This window comes from Blennius ocellaris (genome assembly GCF_963422515.1).
Source record: "Blennius ocellaris genome assembly, chromosome: 13".
NCBI classification, from domain to species: Eukaryota; Metazoa; Chordata; class Actinopteri; order Blenniiformes; family Blenniidae; genus Blennius; species Blennius ocellaris.
The window spans coordinates 6,160,448-6,176,450 of NC_137662.1; the positions used below are offsets into that span (position 1 = coordinate 6,160,448).

Sequence of the window (16,003 nt, forward strand, 5' to 3'; positions counted from 1 at the left end):
TTATTATTATTATATAATTTTCAGTGAATAACTTCCAGTAGGAAAATTGTGATTCATCTATTGATTATTTTTGTAGAAAATCAAATCTGACTTGGTTAATAATTTTTTCCTTTTGTGTGAAATTCCCATAACTTGTGTATGGATTCCTGACTTATCACCATATAACATTTTTATTTTCTTTTATTCTTTGACCAACGTGGTATGATTGGATGATTATTCAGCCAAATTTAACAATTTCTGTCAAAATTGAGGACATGTTTTCAAACTTCATATGTTTGCAATAATGTGCTAAATCTTTCATGACACCAATCTTGACTTTCAAAAAGGTGACAGGTGGAACCTTTAAAAGCAAGGGTGGGCAGTTACTTGAAAGAAACAACTGCAGATGGGCGAGCTGTAAGGTCTACACAATTATGCTCATTATGAAGATATTTCTACTTGAAAAGCAGTATATTACTTTCTACTTTTCTTGTGTTTTATAAAATAATGATAATTTAGATTCTTATCTTGCAACACAGCCAAGATGGGTAATACAATCACTACATACAATAAAGAATATAGCTGCCTCTTTAAATATAAATGCAGTTGAATCGATTGCATAATACACACTCAACTTTCTTTCATTTCTCCCTCACAGGCCAGTCAGCGACTGCCAAAAATGACTGTACAATGCGATGATCTGCCCGGACTTTGACCATCAAATTTAGGAAGACCAGCAACCTCCAAACTCCATGGACACACAATCTATGGATGTCCACAGCATAACATTACACAAATAATAGACTGAAGCAGATATTTTTGGTAAATTCAGGCATCAGTCAAGATTCATGTCAAATACATTTTATTTTCAACCATCCGACTGTGGCTTTCTGTCAACAATGCATCAACCAGCTACTGAAAACTGTGACCGACACTAAGCCACAATCCAGAAATTGTAAAAGTGTTAGGCAGTGACCCTATCATACAAAGAGCTTACAATCTTACTAGTGTGACACATTACTACACACACAGGGTGATCAGAAAAGGTTGCTCTGCAGCTGAGTAACTGACAAGGTGTTTAAGTGTTTATGATTTGGGTATTTTCTTAATCACAGTTGGCGATTTAAGGCTTTCAGGCCGTTCTGTGTTAGTGTCGATACAGATTGTGGCTTTGGTAGAGTTATACAAGAACATTCTGACAATCTGAAACTGTGACTCCGACCAAGTGCTGATTGTCTCACATCTCACCTCTGTTTGTCATGACACATTCATAATTGTACCAAAATACTTTATAATGATATAAATACTGATATCAGGATTTGAAATATAACAAGTAAACCAGTTCACATACAAACACTCAAACACATCAATCAAAACTTGTCAAAACTGATATACTTCGAATGAAGTGCTGCTGATATTCAGCACGGTACGTTTCAACGATGGCAAAGTGCAAAGACAGCAAAATCAGTAATGCACCAAAAAAAAGCAGCATCTAATAAACATATTCACTGTGCTGTGTGACAAAGCAGCTCCAACATAGCCATGTGGCGGTAAAGGGGAAAATGCTTTCCTGTTGACTCAGTTCTGCAGCGAGCTCTGCTAAAGCCCCGATGTTTGCACTCGTGTACTAAATAATGTGCTGACTGGATTAAGAAAAGCTTCATACAATATTTGTTCAGACAAAAGGCAACTACATGTAACATTTCTTAAGAAAATACTTGTATTTCTCTTCCTTTTAGTAATAAAGGCCTCTTAATTCAAACTTCTGCCCGGCAATTGTTGTCAACATCTTAATCATGGCAGCCGTCTTATTATGAAGACATTGGCACAACATAGAAGGCAACGACATCGGCTTGAAAAACATGATTGCACTGAGCTACCATCAATTATGTGCTGAACGGCCGGACATACCAACACGGTTAATCAATGCATGCAACTTCCACAAAATGCTGTGGTTAGTGGAGGAGGAGAGTGAGCCAGAGCAGACTTGTTCACTATCAAATATACAGCAGGTAATCTGTCTCTCCTCCATTCTATGAAGTGTGCAGTTTATTACGAGATCTCCTTCGCCGCCTCTACATTCTGCTTGGTGATCATGCCAGGTTCTCCTTTCTGTGGCACGTTGTCTCCCTCCATCACAGTCTCACCCGGGGGTCTGACTGGCTGCTCCTCCAGTTGTTCTAGTTCTTCCAGTATGGTCTGAACACGACGGACTCCGTCCCGTCTCGCCTGTCGTACGTCCGCACGACCCTCCGGGTCGACCGAGTCCAGGGCTAATAGCTCTTTGGTCAGCAGCTCCTCCAGGAGAAGGTATTTCTTGTCATTCTTTTTCCCATCAAAACATTTCACCTCCTGCTCCAGTTTGGCAACTCGTCCGACTATTTGCTGTACCTTTGTCAAGCCCGGGTGGACGGGGCACTGAGGGGCCTGCTCAGCCTCTACTGGTGCAGGAGGGACCTCCGGTGGAACAGCAGTTGTGTCCTGAGCCTCTGGTTTTGGAGGTATTTGAACTGTGATATCGGCAACATGTTGTTGGGGTTGCTCTGCCTTCTGAGGCAGCTGGAACTGTTGCGGCAGTAATTGTTCAGGCTGCTGAGGCTGAGGAGACATTTGAGGTGGTGCCTGTTGAAACTCCTGGGGTTGTTGGAACTGTTGGGGCTGTTGGAACTGCTGGGGTTGTTGGAACTGTTGGGGCTGCTGGAACTGCTGGGGCTGCTGAAATTGTTGGGTTTGGTGTACCTGTTGGGGCGGGTGGAACTGTTGGGTTTGGTGTAGTTGTTGAGGTGGGTGGAACTGTTGGGTTTGGTGTACCTGTTGGGGCGGGTGGAACTGTTGGGTTTGAGGTACCTGTTGGGGTGGGTGGTACTGTTGGGTTTGGGGTACCTGTTGGGGTTGGTGGTACTGTTGGGTTTGGTGTACCTGCTGGGGTGGGTGGTACTGTTGAGGTTGCTGAAACTGCTGAGGTTGTTGAAAATATTGGGGTTTCTGGAACGGTTGAGGTTGCTGAAACTGCTGTGGTTGCTGAGGTGGAGGCTGCTGGAACTGATGAGGTTGTTGAGGCTTTTGGACATCGGCTTCTGTGTGCAACGGTTGCTGGAGCTGTGTGTTCTCAGGTTTCTGTGGCACGCTTTGTTGCTCCTGCTCCATTTTCTGGGGCTGCTCTCGTGTGAGGACATGCTGCTGAGCCTTCCAAGTAAAAGCAACAAAAACAAAAAAACAGAAGGGTTGTCACAATCTAGGTCAACACACACCAAGAGGGAAATCCGACATTTTTAAAGGACACTCAAAGTTAAAACACAAAAGAGTAGGATTACCTGTGGTCTTTCCCCCAGCACCTGGGTTACAATAGGAGATTGACTTCTAACGTGAGGTGGAAGATGAATAGAAGAAGCATCACGGTGCTGGGGCAACAGTATTGGGGAAGCCCTTTCTCGAGGTGATTGCATTGTAGCAGAATAGCCGGGCCATTCATCTGACTGAAGGCGATGAAAGGGCTGCTGATGCTCAGAGTAAGGGATACGCTGAGAGTAGACAGAGGGGTTTAACTGAGACTGCGTTTGGCCTCCTCCACCCTCGTGAATCACTGGAATCGGGATATAACCAGCCTGAAGACCGGTGCTGCTGGGCCGTGGAGGTTGGTGATGCGCGGTTGGATAAATCTGGGTTCAAATGAAATAGGATACAACATGTTGTCATGTGTTTCCAATCCAATAAGTTTTACAAACCAGATATTATCAAATATTGTGCGGCATTGGTTAACACTCCTACCTCTGGTGTCTGTGAAACAGGTGAGCCCACCTTCATGGGCTCAGTAGGGCAGCTGTCTGATGGGCTATGCAATGGCGATCTGGGCCTGCAGTGGAGCCCCGGTGTTGGGGAGGGTGTCCTCCCTTCTGTTCGCATATTCGGTGCAGTGGATGGCTGGATGTAAGAGTAACATGGATGCTGCTGCTGCCTCAGTTCAGCGCCCTCGTGGAAGACTGGGATGGGAACATAACCCGGGCGAAGAATAGGGTGCTTCATCTCCCTAATGAAGGTCTTCTGGGTCTCTTGTGGACTTGGTTCTGGTGGTATGTTGGGTCCATTGGCTGATAGTTCTCGAACCTGTAGCACAATTTTTAAATGGCAGCAAATCAATTGTTTGACAAAACAAATAAATTATTTACACAACAAGGTTCAGCAACAAAAAATTATTCAAACACTTAGAAAGTAACTTTGCTAGTGCTTTTCAACTGCATGATTACATCCTTAATCGCATTAATCCCTGCAAGCACACATCAGTAGAAGACCCTGTCACTCCAATATGGGGTTCTTTTGAATGTGGACAGGTGGAGAGCAGAATTGAACCCACAACCTTGCAATTGTGAGACAACTGCTTGACCAACCAAGCCATGTATTAGACAGTATAAAGGCAGCTTCAAGAACATTCCAGGTGACTGGCTTGAGAGTAGGTGTGTAATGATTAGCATTGTCTTCCCTAACCTTTAGACGGCTCTACATAAGATTTAGTATATTTTTAACCGACTTGTTAAAAATTTGCTCTAAACTTGACTGTCCTCAGTCTTTGGAATTACTGCAAGGGTGATAGGTTAAAATAATGACAATTCCACAGGGGGACGCCAAAGCTAATGCCTCTCACAGTCGTAGATACATGAAAATAATTGGTGATTACCACAGACTTTAAGTACATGTCCGGTCAGACAACTGCTGTTGGTGTGCTGGATATTTTGCTTCACATTCACAGTGACATCACTGGGCTAAAGTTCACGGCTCATCCCCCTCACACACGCACACACACGCACGTTTGGCACACCCTTTTTACAAACATGTTATGAGCTCATCGCCAGTATGACATTCAGGGAAAGTGAATGTATTTTTTCTGTTATTTGTTTTTGTAACACTTGAAGGGATTACGACAGAAATCATAATGTGTAAAATACCTTTGCATACAGGAAATACGAGGAACTTTTTTCCTTTTACTGACCTTCACTGAAAAATCCCACTCTGGTCCTGTCTAGTACAAACAACATAAATACTCTCAGGCAACATATTTGCGTCTAATATTACTCAATGGATTGCAGGTCCTTATCAAGGGAACTAAACGCATAATAGAGAAATGATAATGTAGTTTCCTATGAGTTACATGGTGTTTAGTCCCACTGTAATAAGTGAAGAGACACCTGCTAATGACAGCTATGGAGGAGCACAAGCAACAGGTCTGACAGTTTAGCACTTTGTCAATGATATATTTGAAAAGTGAACAAAGTTCGGATGAATCTATCCAATATGAGCAAAAAACAACAGTGCATTTGTGTATAAACCTGTGGAGGATTTGTTTTGGGTTTTTTTTTTTTGGTGCCTGATACAAAAGTTATTTAATAACTGTGAACGACCCTTTGCCCTCTGCCATTTCAGAGTGGGACACTGCACACTGCCGGCACCGTTGCACCAATTTTATCCCCCAACAGCTGTGTCTTTCTAGCAGATTCCTCTGGACACTAACTTTGGACAACAGTCCCCCTCTCTCTGTGTCTGTCTCTCCGAGAGGAAAGATTACCAGCTGGCAGGCTGTGAAGCTCACTCCAGCCCACGGCTTTTCGCTGCAGACCTGTGTGTGTGTGTGTGTGTGTGTGTTTCCACAACACGTTTTAATGGGGTTTGATTAGATATCTTGTACTCCACAGGCCGAAGTGAGCCGGACCAGCCGCACATCCTTGTAAGGGAAAAAGTTTAATATGAGCCGGGGACGTCGCGGTGGTCGTTGTTTGACTCGCGCCCGGCTGCGTGCGTGCGGGGAGCCTTTTTTTACATGCTGCAGCGTGACTCATCCGAGTAATAATAGTGTGAGATCATGACAGGGGGACATAACGGGGTTGATCACCCGTTATAATGGGCTTGTGAGCCGCCTGTGAGGGGGAGGAGACGCCGCCACCCAGGGCCTGTGGTCAACAACGTTAACGCGGAGCTGCGGTGTAGCGCAGCGCTCGTAAAAAGCCGCACTGTAGCGAAAACACGCATAAAAAAAAAAGAAAAGAAAAAAAACAAAAAAGAAACCCCGACGCAGCCAGGCATAAAAATAGCTGCGAAGCGGCGGCGCGCGCCGCTGGACCGCACGCACCAACTTCTGGCGACGCTCCGTTTACCTTTTTCGAGTCGTGTCTCGGGTCATTCCAGGTGGTCTTACGGTTGTTGTGATCCACGAAGAAGGGCCATCCAGTCTGCGGGTCGATCTTCACCTCCCAGCCCAGCGGCAGCGGCTCGCTGTCGTTGCTCGCCATCGCCAGGATCGGGGACTGGGTCTTCATGCCGTTCATGCCGCTGGCCGTCGAGTACTGAGACATGTTACACGGGCGACGGACGCTTTAAAGATTCCTTCAAGTGACGTGCAAAAGTGGGCTGGAAGTTTCTGGAAATAGCCGGGTTAATGTGGGGGGCGGACAGCGCTGGAGACGGTGGCATGAGTTCCCAAACTTGTTGTGTCGCAGACCCCCCCTTTCACCCCCCCCCCCCCCCCCCCCCCCCCCCCCTCCTGATACAGGAGCTCTGCTGGGGTTTCTGGGTCTTTTTCACTGAAATCAGACTAATATCTCAAACGTTCACTGAGCCCCGTGTCTGGATCACTCTGTGTGTGAGTGTTCGGAAGGAAATCCTGTAGAAGATTCCCTCTCAATTAAAGACCACCCAAACAGATCTGCTCAGACTCCCACATACAAGAACTAGACCTGGTCCACAGGGGAGCTCAAGTCTGGATTCGCTACGATTTGGTACACAATTATATAACGTGGTGGTGAGATGCAGTGTGGGCACACCGACACTCCTCAATCACAAGGCTACTCCACTTTTCAGCATTCACAAAAAAAAAAAGATTATTCTGACTTCTTCCACACTGCGCCTTTCCTCCCACAAACATTAACTGATCTGAAATAGTGAGATATCAAAACGTGCAAGACATTCCTGCTATGCGGTATGCTTTTTATATCTTTAACCGTTTTCGATTAACTTACAAAAAATTACCAAAAAAATGTCCTATACAGAGCAGATGGGAGAGGCTCTTCATGGGACATGCTTTCTTTCTTTCTTTCTATCTTTCTTTTTTAGCAGTGGGAATGGTATCGGCTTGCTGGAACCAGCAGATCACGGTCATGCAATTTCACGGATGCCAACTTAAATCCCCTTCTTCTTCTTTCTACATGCAAAGAAGAAGAAGAAGAATGGAAACAGTCATCAGGGACAAAAAAGCTGCTGATAAGAGAGAAACAGTCATCAGGGACTACAAGAGTGGTGGGAAACAGTGTAGATAGGTAGAACCAGCAGATGGCAGTAATGCAACTTTATGAATGCAAACTGTCCCTTAAATCCAAAAGAAGAAAGAGTAGCGGCACCTCATCAAGGAGATCAAAAGGAGATCAAAGGGAGATCAGCGTCTGCTGCCATGAAGCTTCCTCAGCATTAAAGTTCATGTTTATTCAGCTTCAGTATTCACACTTGCATTTTCTACTGGAAATGCAAACAATTAGTTCTTGATGACCCTCTCACAGAGCAAGTCCCAATAATTATGTGAACTTAGAGCTCTCCTGCACATGAATCCATATCCAGGGACATTTACAGCTATTCTGAGGCTGCACTGTATTGTAGATTACACATTTCCAAGGGTATAATGCATAAAATATTGCACATTCAGGGTATATATTTAGTTTTTTAACTTCCATTTTAAAATCTTGTTGGACTCTTTCTTGCTATACTCTATTTTCTTTTGGTGATTCAAAATGTGATGTGCAACATCCATTTCTGCTATCTAATTCATCTAAACAGCACAGTGCAAATGTTATCTAAACGTCCACAAACCAAACTACATTACAATAAAAGTAAAACAACTATTGTGATAGTTAAGCAGGTCAAAAAGATATAAGAAAAGGGAAAAATCCCTGGTCTTGACCCCAAACTACTGCTTGTTTCTTACCTTTATCATTTTTTGCGTTGTTTTGAATGCAGACATGTGTTTCATGTTTGCTTTATTATATTACATGTATGGCTATTTAGATACTTACCTTGTCCTATGAGGTAAAATTTAAACTTTACATGATGGTTTGACCCATTATGTGTAAGATTCACAGGAATTAATGTCACTGGGGAAAAAAATGTCAACAAGTTTGTTGGGTTTTTTTTTTTATGTCCTGAGAAGAATAATGAAAAAAGAAAAAAAAACTCGGGGGAAAAAAAAAACTTGATGAAGGATTTCATATTTGAAGTAATTTCCCATTTTGCTTTGTGGGGCAACACAAATCGAAGTAAACAATAATAATTTTACAGGAGGCTCTAAAATAATTTCACCACAGCAATAACAGCCGGGCTCAGGTTCCAGAAAAGTCCCCGTGGTTCGAGTACAGACTTGATCCAACAAACAGCGGTGGTTAAAACAAGCGCTCCTTGCCAATCCGCTCCAGTCTCATTTACGCAGGTTGCGTTGATTTGATCAGATAACGTTAAATTCGCTAACGGGTCTCTTTTGTGTTGAACTAACTGTGTTAGATAGGACATTAAGTTTTTTTTTGACAAAGTTCTCAACACGTGTGAACATTTGGACTCTGTTACCTCACCCTGACCTCCGCGGCGGCGCGCTTCTCACGCAGGCGCGCGCCCCGGTCTCAGCGTGACGTAGCCGCTGGCGCCCGGTGAGTTAGCTTGTAAGCTAGTTAGCTACTTGTTTTTGCCATCTGCTCACTTCGTCCGCCAACGTACAAAAAACTCATTAAAACCATCGTTCCTTCGAACCGGTGACTGTCGGCAGCGGTCATGGACGACGAAATGCACCCCAGAACCCTGTAAGTTCCCGGTTAATTGTCCCAGCGGCGGATTTATTTGTTGTTAGCGTCGCTAATGTCACGAGCCGGTTGCTAACGTAGCTAATCGTTCGATTCACAAACTTAGTCTAAAGCCGTCAAACCTCACTAACGTTTGACTGTCGTGTTGTACTGACGTGTACATTAAATACAGGAACTCAACTTAAAGTCAATATGTGTACGATTTGTTTTCGTCTACACCCAACAACTGTTTGACGTTAGCAGCTAGCGGTGGGCCAGACGAGCTAACGTTAACACATTAATGTGTCGCGAATTAACTGGTTTGTTAAAAATATAAAAAATATATATGAAAAAAGCTACCGGGACAGGCTGTTTCGAGCTCATGTTTATGCGATCATCTTTTCCCTCATAAACTGAATTTGCGCTCTTCTTTCTAGGTATGTGGGGAACCTCTCCAGAGACGTCACAGAAATCCTGATTCTTCAACTCTTCGCCCAGATTGGTCCATGTAAAAGTTGTAAAATGATCACGGAGGTAAGCATCTGGCCGGGCTACTATTCTGTTCACCTGTCATTCACATCTGGATTAGATGAGATTTTGGCTAAAATGTGTATTAAAAACGAGATGATCCGATTCGTTGCATGAAGACAATTACATTACACGTTAATGACACTTGGGACATGTACTTAATGATATTGTAACATACAAAGAGAAGATAAACACAGACTGAGGACACCGTTGTCCATTCGATTTTGCTCACTACTATCATTTAAATGTATTTGTACACGTATCAGTAGAGATCTAGACAGCGAGTAAACATCAGACAGAAGCTCAACATGTAATCAAATGATCCAATTAAAATTCCTGAATTTGCAGAAGATGACTTTATCCAATGGATTGTTTTGTTGACGCATTGAAATCGTAGTACACAGCTGTAAAACTTCTGAGAGTAGAAGTAAGGGATTAAAAAAAAACAGGAACATTACGGTTGTCATTTGTTTAATATGGTGTAAGTTTCTCCCACTGGATTTCTTTTTTTTTTTTGCCAACCTCAAGGACACACAACAATGTTTGGATTTGCACATACATTACAATTGAACCAAGAATCGTAACTTTTGTCTTTGACTTGTTTGTTGCAGCACACAAGCAATGACCCCTATTGCTTCGTGGAGTTCTTTGAACACAGAGATGCTGCTGCAGCCCTGGCAGCCATGAACGGGAGGAAGATTTTAGGAAAGGTAAGATGTTAGTTGTGGATCGGAAATGAAAACTTTAGCTTTAATACCATAAACGCTGCGAAAGGAAATGTCAGTTTCTCTGATTGTGTTTTTAATCTTCTCTTGTTAATCCTCTGTTTGCAGGAGGTGAAGGTGAACTGGGCCACCACACCGAGCAGCCAGAAGAAAGACACATCCAGTATGTCTCTCGCACCGATTTCCCCGAAATTCAAAGTTTATAATAAGTTTATTAAATGTGTTATTGTGTGTGTTTTGTTATCTTTTATTTTCAGATCACTTCCATGTTTTTGTGGGTGATTTGAACCCGGAGATCTCCACTGATGACGTCAAAGCCGCGTTTGCTCCTTTTGGGAAAATCTCGTAAGTTCTCCTCCGAGTTTAGTTTTTCTTTTCTTGTTCAATACAATATAATACCTTAATTGATGTCCACTGTATAACCATGTACATTTTTTCTGAAGTCGGGAGGTTTATAACTGTGCAGTTGTATGTTCCGACACACTGTGTTTACATGCATACATCCAGGGTATATATTAAGTTAAATTTCCTTCAGAGCGTGCTATTTTCTGAATGTGTACCAACAATGACGGCCGAGGAAACTCCTGTTTATTCATGTTTAGAGCAGGTGATGCATATTTCTCTGTCTTTTTTTGTCAGTTTCACAATTTAAAATACCCTACATCCATGCATGCAAACACGGTTGCTAACGTAGCAACATTAAGTAGATTGGAACCTACCTTTTTAAACGAAACGCCTCCTTTTAGGACCATATCTTCTAACATAATTGCATTGAGCCTGTTTCTTTGTTGCTGTGACTGTAGTGTGAGCTTTTAGCCTTTGTCCTTGCTTTTTGTATGCATGTTTAGGGTGTGGTAAGTAAAGTGTACAGTGTGCCGGCAGAATGTCAGCTGTGTGTGTGAACCTGAACAGCTTCTAGTTGTGGCTTTCAGTGAAGTAATAGCACTTTGGTTATTTTACAGAAATGCTCATAGGATTGGACAGGAGCTTGAAGGCTAACAGCAAGGAACTGTGCACTCTGGAGACTCAGATGTAGTTTTCTTTCTCTATTTATTCCATTCTTTCCATATGTCTTTATCTGTAGATACCATGTATTAACATGATCTAGCTTAGATTAACAAATCCAATGTATTCCTCTAAATTTTGTGTTTTCAATTGTCTCATTTTGATTTACATAGTGTTGTCTGTAGTACATTTATCCTCTTCCAAAATTTCTGAAAAATGTCAATTTCTCAAAATTTGCAGCTCCCCAAACTCCATACTCCATATTGGTGGTAGAGCATTGACCAGGGAAAATAAAGAAATCTGTTAACAGGCCATGTATGCCGTTTAATTCCTTTTTTCTCTTTTGATATTTTCTATAACTTTCTATATGTAGAGCGAGCACCCAATGCAGATTTTGTTTTTAAGTTTGCATGGTAATTCATATCCGTTGCTTTGAATCAGTAATCTTGAGAGATTGTGGCAAAAGTGGTGCTCTAGTGGTAAAGATCCTTCATTTGAAAAAGTATCGTAGGCTGCATGTAATTGTTCTTGTTTTCGGTTTTTTTTTCGTTTTTTTTTTTAAGTGTTACATAGAAGTTTTAACACGAGCCAGTGCTCAGCACCAGGTCACGAGAGCTAATATACTTTTCATGTTGGACAGAGTAGAGGATTCACAGTTCAGTGTGTTTTGCGTGGTTCCTTTTAGTTGGACGCTCTCCACAGGAAGCTGTGCTGAACTTGCTCTCTGGTTTCCCTCCAGGGACGCCCGTGTTGTGAAGGACATGACGACAGGCAAATCAAAGGGGTATGGATTTGTGTCCTTCTACAACAAACTGGTAAGGCTCCAGTGCAAGAACACAGACTGAAGGTTATTTCTTTTTTCTGTTTATTATCCTACTTTTATGGCAGTTAGAAATGAATCGTCCTCTCGTTTAAAAGCCACGGTTACAACTAAATCCGTCAACGTTGCATAGTTTCTTGTCCGTTGTCACCAGTTACTTTAGAAATAGGGAAGCGTATTTTCAGAAACCCGTCAGGACGTCTAAAAAACAAACAAACAAACAAACAAACAAAAGCATCCTGTGTGTCACATCCAGAAAAGCAACGGGACGGTTTGTGTTTGCAGGATGCTGAGAACGCCATCGTGAACATGTCGGGTCAGTGGCTCGGGGGTCGGCAAATCAGGACCAACTGGGCAACGCGTAAACCCCCCGCTCCCAAAACTACTCCGGACAGTAAGTATTGAAAGGAAGCTCTCGGCATGTGCCCGTCGTCACTCCTGTCGTGACGCGACAAGGCGTTTCCACTCTCGCAGCCGAGGCGATCGATCCACACAGATGCGTTGCATGAATAAACCTGCACAGATGTGGTGTTTGATGTTGTTGTTTTCGTGCTTTCAGACGGTTCGAAGCAGCTGAGGTTTGACGACGTGGTGACTCAGTCCAGCCCGCAGAACTGCACCGTGTACTGTGGAGGGATCCAGTCTGGACTATCAGGCAAGTGCCACGTTTCCCACATGCCATTGTTGTCCCCTGTCGTCACACTGCAATAAGCAGGACCGTGAGTTACCTCCTTCAAATAGCCTGAGCGCCAACCACATTCACTGTTTTTTCTCTCTGCTTCCCCCCCAGAACATCTCATGCGACAGACTTTCTCTCCGTTTGGTCAAATAATGGAAGTCAGGGTTTTCCCAGAGAAAGGATATTCGTTCATCAGGTACTAGTTTCTCAGTGTCTGTGGATATTTTCTCTTCAAACGTTATATATAGACTCCAAATGATGACCATTCAGAATAATTTTTTGCTTGAATGTCTGAAGTTTTTACTTTGAATTTCTTGTTTCCCCCTTGCAAGGTTTTCCTCCCATGACAGTGCCGCACATGCCATCGTTTCAGTAAACGGCACCGTCATCGAGGGACACATAGTCAAGTGCTACTGGGGCAAAGAATCTCCCGACATGACGAAAAGCCCTCAGCAGGTAGAAAGAGAGCGCTACTCCTGTGATTGAAGGAACCTCTCACACCGAGTTGTGACTTTGAGCGTGTTCCTACAAAACCCCACATGTATTGATTTTAAACAGGGAAAAAAGTTTTGAAAGGGCGTTTTGCTCTGTGTTGTGTCTCCCAGGTGGAGTACAGCCAGTGGGGGCAGCAGTGGAATCAGGTCTATGGGAACCCGCAGCAGCAGCAGCAGCAGCCGCAGCAGCCGCAGCAGCAGCAGCAGCAGCAGCAGCAGCCACAACAGCAGCAGCAGCAGCAGCAGTATGGCCAGTATGTGACTAACGGGTGGCAAGTTCCCTCCTACAACATGTACAGCCAGGCCTGGAACCAGCAAGGATTTGGAGTGGAGTACGTTTCGTAATCCGGAGTGAAATATTTTCTCCCCTGTGTTTGACGTCGCTGCCGGTCCCGTCAAACAGCTCCTCGCTCACCGGGTGTCTCTCTCTTGTTCTGCAGGCAGTCCCAGTCGCCAGCCTGGGTGGGAAACTTTGGATCTCCATCCGCCCAAGCCGCAGCCCCGCCGGGCACCGTCATGTCCAACCTGGCCAATTTCGGCATGGCGGGCTACCAGACGCAGTGAGCCGTCCCTCACGTGCAGAGTCGTCACCGGGCGGACGCGGCACGTTCTGTCTGAACGGCTGGCGTAAAACAAGAAGAAGCGCAGGGGGGACGTATTCACAAAGCCTTTGTACCTAATAGTTGCTCCAAAACAACTGGTGTAACAATTAAGTTAAAAAATGACTGCCCTCATTAGCCTGAGACGTTTTTTTTCAAGTGGTTTTGTGGGGGAAAAAGTGCTCTTGGGCTTCTGAAGAAAAGCCAACTCAACTGTTTTTCGTAGTAGATCGACCTTTTGAATGTTTGCCCCGCGTGAAACCTTTTCCCAGATTATTTTATGCATTTATTTAACAGCAGTACAGGATATTGGAATAACAGATTCAAAGAGATTGGGAGGAAGAGCAAAATGAGGGCCGTCCTGCACGTGAAATGACTCAACCAGAGGGCCAAACCATCAAGAAGTCGATCTACTACTTTAAAGCTAATTGTCACTCTTTTTAGATTCAAAACCTGAGAAAACACTGAAAATCAAAGGAACGTCCACATGACGGTGTACAGAGTCTCTCATGTGGGCGGAAAAGCCATCTTATTCTTCCAGCAGCTCACTGGAAACACGACGGGGATTCAACTCACTGAAAACCTCGATCAAGATTAATAAGAAATTATTAAAAAGAAAGAAAAAAAAAACTATAGCAATATCTACTCTTGTTTGCCAATGAGTTTTTAAATCCTTTAATTGTTCCTTTGCTGGTCATACTTGGGCATTTTCTGTCAATTTTATACAAGGAAAGACGAACCTTCACAGGAGGCGTCTACTCAATTAGGATTTGTAATAAGTGGGTTTCTAAAGCAGCAGACGGCGTCGTGGCAGTTTTAGTCGTCACCTTGACTTTGTTCTACAAACTGAGCCAAAACGACGACGCTCCGGACGCCTCCTCCTGCAGCATCCAGACATTTTGATTTGATATCGAAAGAAAAGATTTATTTTGTGAATAGAGGCATGGTGGGAGGGGGGGGTATGTGAAGAAACCAACAACTCGTGGCTTTAAAGAAAGTTTAGGTGGGATGACGTATCTCTTTTGTGCACAAAGACAATTTCACCCACACAACTCTAAAAGCAAAAAGTAAATAAATAAAAAAATTAGAATTTTCATGTTTTGTATCGGAGTAATAAGCTTGTTTTTGTTTTTGCAGGGTTTGAGAGATTTTAGTTTCCCCCCCTCCACTCATTTCTAAGCTCGTGTGAATGGAAGCGCTGCTGCACCGGCACCAGACAATGTTGCCAAACAAAGTCCCACATTTTGCTGCCGATTCTGGGGCTGGTTTCCTGGAGGAACTCTGCGTCTCGAGTCTTTTCTTCCTCCTCGGCAACCTCGGCTGCTGCAGATCCACGAGTTCTTGTGTGATTAACCCGCCGCCGATCATCATCCTGAGTCACATTGAATATGACGCGCGTGAGCCGCCCTCCTCCGTGGAGACGATGGGGGGTGGATGTTTTAGGTTTACTCTAGTTTGGAATAGTTTTTCTAACGTGCGACTTTGGTGAAGCAGCAGACACTCGCTCCGCCCGTGCATGGAGACGTTTGTGTTTCAGGAGTATTTTCAGTTCGTCCCAGGAAACGTGATCCCACATATAGTTCTAAAATCGGTCTCCAGGAATTCCACACGTGTCCCGCCATTTGGATTTTTATTTGTGTGTGTGTATGTGCCACTACGTACAGCGATTTACACTCCTGGAAAGCTCCCCCTCCGTTCTGCTGTTTGGTTTTTATTCTCTGTGAGCTGGGCGGGGCGCGACGGGCAAAGAAACAGGGTCGCGTGTGTCGAGTGTAAATATTAAACCTTGATCAAAAAAAACCTTCGTGATGCGTAAAACAAGTGTACATACTGTAGGTAGGGTGTTTTGAGATGAAATACCATCATTAAACTTCAGCAATATAATTTATAAGGGAGCCTTAATCAAATAATTTGTTGGATTGAAATGTGTAATTTTGAAAGGCTTCCGTACAAAACCTCTTTTTTTTTTCTTCTTTGACATCAGATTCTTCCCATTTTAAGTTGATGTGCCATCTTCAGGATGTAGCAGGAAGCAGGTGTATCGGCTTGAACTGCACGCTTAAGACTTGTAATATATTTGTTGCTTAAAAATATTGAATGTAACGACGATTTGCTTTTATGACAAGTGAGGTCATCTGAAGTGATGTCTAATGTTAAAAAAAAAAACTGAATTCAATTTTCCATTCAACGGGGGAAAACGCAAGTCACTTCAAATAAAGAAACATTTCAAACTTGTTGTTCTGTACTTTTATTAGATGCCAACAAATTGTGCCTTACACATAGTCTGATAGCAAAGCCTACAATTACTGTGATGCTGTTTTCAGTACATCAGATAGAAGCAGCTTGTGACATTAAACATTAAACTGAGACTGA

The 16,003-nt window shown here is 43.4% G+C and overlaps 2 protein-coding genes across 3 annotated transcripts; one reads left to right on the plus strand and one right to left on the minus strand.

Moving 5' to 3' along the window:
- Positions 1-824: 824 nt before the first annotated feature.
- On the minus strand, positions 825-6,320 carry bag3 (BCL2 associated athanogene 3; the record flags this gene model as incomplete). The annotated part of the gene is made up of 4 exons (XM_080508111.1): positions 825-3,165; positions 3,294-3,638; positions 3,748-4,083; positions 6,123-6,320. The coding sequence occupies 4 exons, from the start codon at positions 6,318-6,320 to the stop codon at positions 2,032-2,034; spliced, it is 2,013 nt and encodes a 670-aa protein (XP_080364237.1). The 3' UTR covers positions 825-2,031.
- Positions 6,321-8,456: 2,136 nt separating this feature from the next.
- tial1 (TIA1 cytotoxic granule-associated RNA binding protein-like 1) lies at positions 8,457-15,855 on the plus strand. 2 transcript variants are annotated; one of them, XM_080507166.1, is made up of 12 exons: positions 8,457-8,801; positions 9,218-9,314; positions 9,920-10,018; positions 10,142-10,196; positions 10,291-10,378; positions 11,778-11,853; positions 12,144-12,252; positions 12,418-12,513; positions 12,649-12,733; positions 12,870-12,993; positions 13,143-13,363; positions 13,472-15,855. In XM_080507166.1, exons 1-12 carry the CDS (start codon positions 8,773-8,775, stop codon positions 13,593-13,595), a joined length of 1,203 nt encoding a protein of 400 aa, XP_080363292.1. In that variant the 5' UTR covers positions 8,457-8,772; the 3' UTR covers positions 13,596-15,855. The 2 variants fall into 2 exon arrangements, with proteins under 2 accessions (XP_080363292.1, XP_080363293.1); XM_080507167.1 differs by lacking the exons at positions 8,457-8,801; positions 9,218-9,314; positions 9,920-10,018; positions 10,142-10,196; positions 10,291-10,378 and adding an exon at positions 11,051-11,353.
- The last annotated feature ends 148 nt before the right edge of the window (positions 15,856-16,003 follow it).

Coding starts and splice junctions, on each gene's coding strand:
- tial1 (XM_080507166.1), top strand. CDS start 8,773: ATGGACGACGAAATGCACCCCAGAACCCT. Junction 10,379..11,777: donor GCTCCTTTTGGGAAAATCTC/GTAAGTTCTCCT, acceptor GTTTCCCTCCAG/GGACGCCCGTGTTGTGAAGG. Junction 11,854..12,143: donor TGTCCTTCTACAACAAACTG/GTAAGGCTCCAG, acceptor TTGTGTTTGCAG/GATGCTGAGAACGCCATCGT.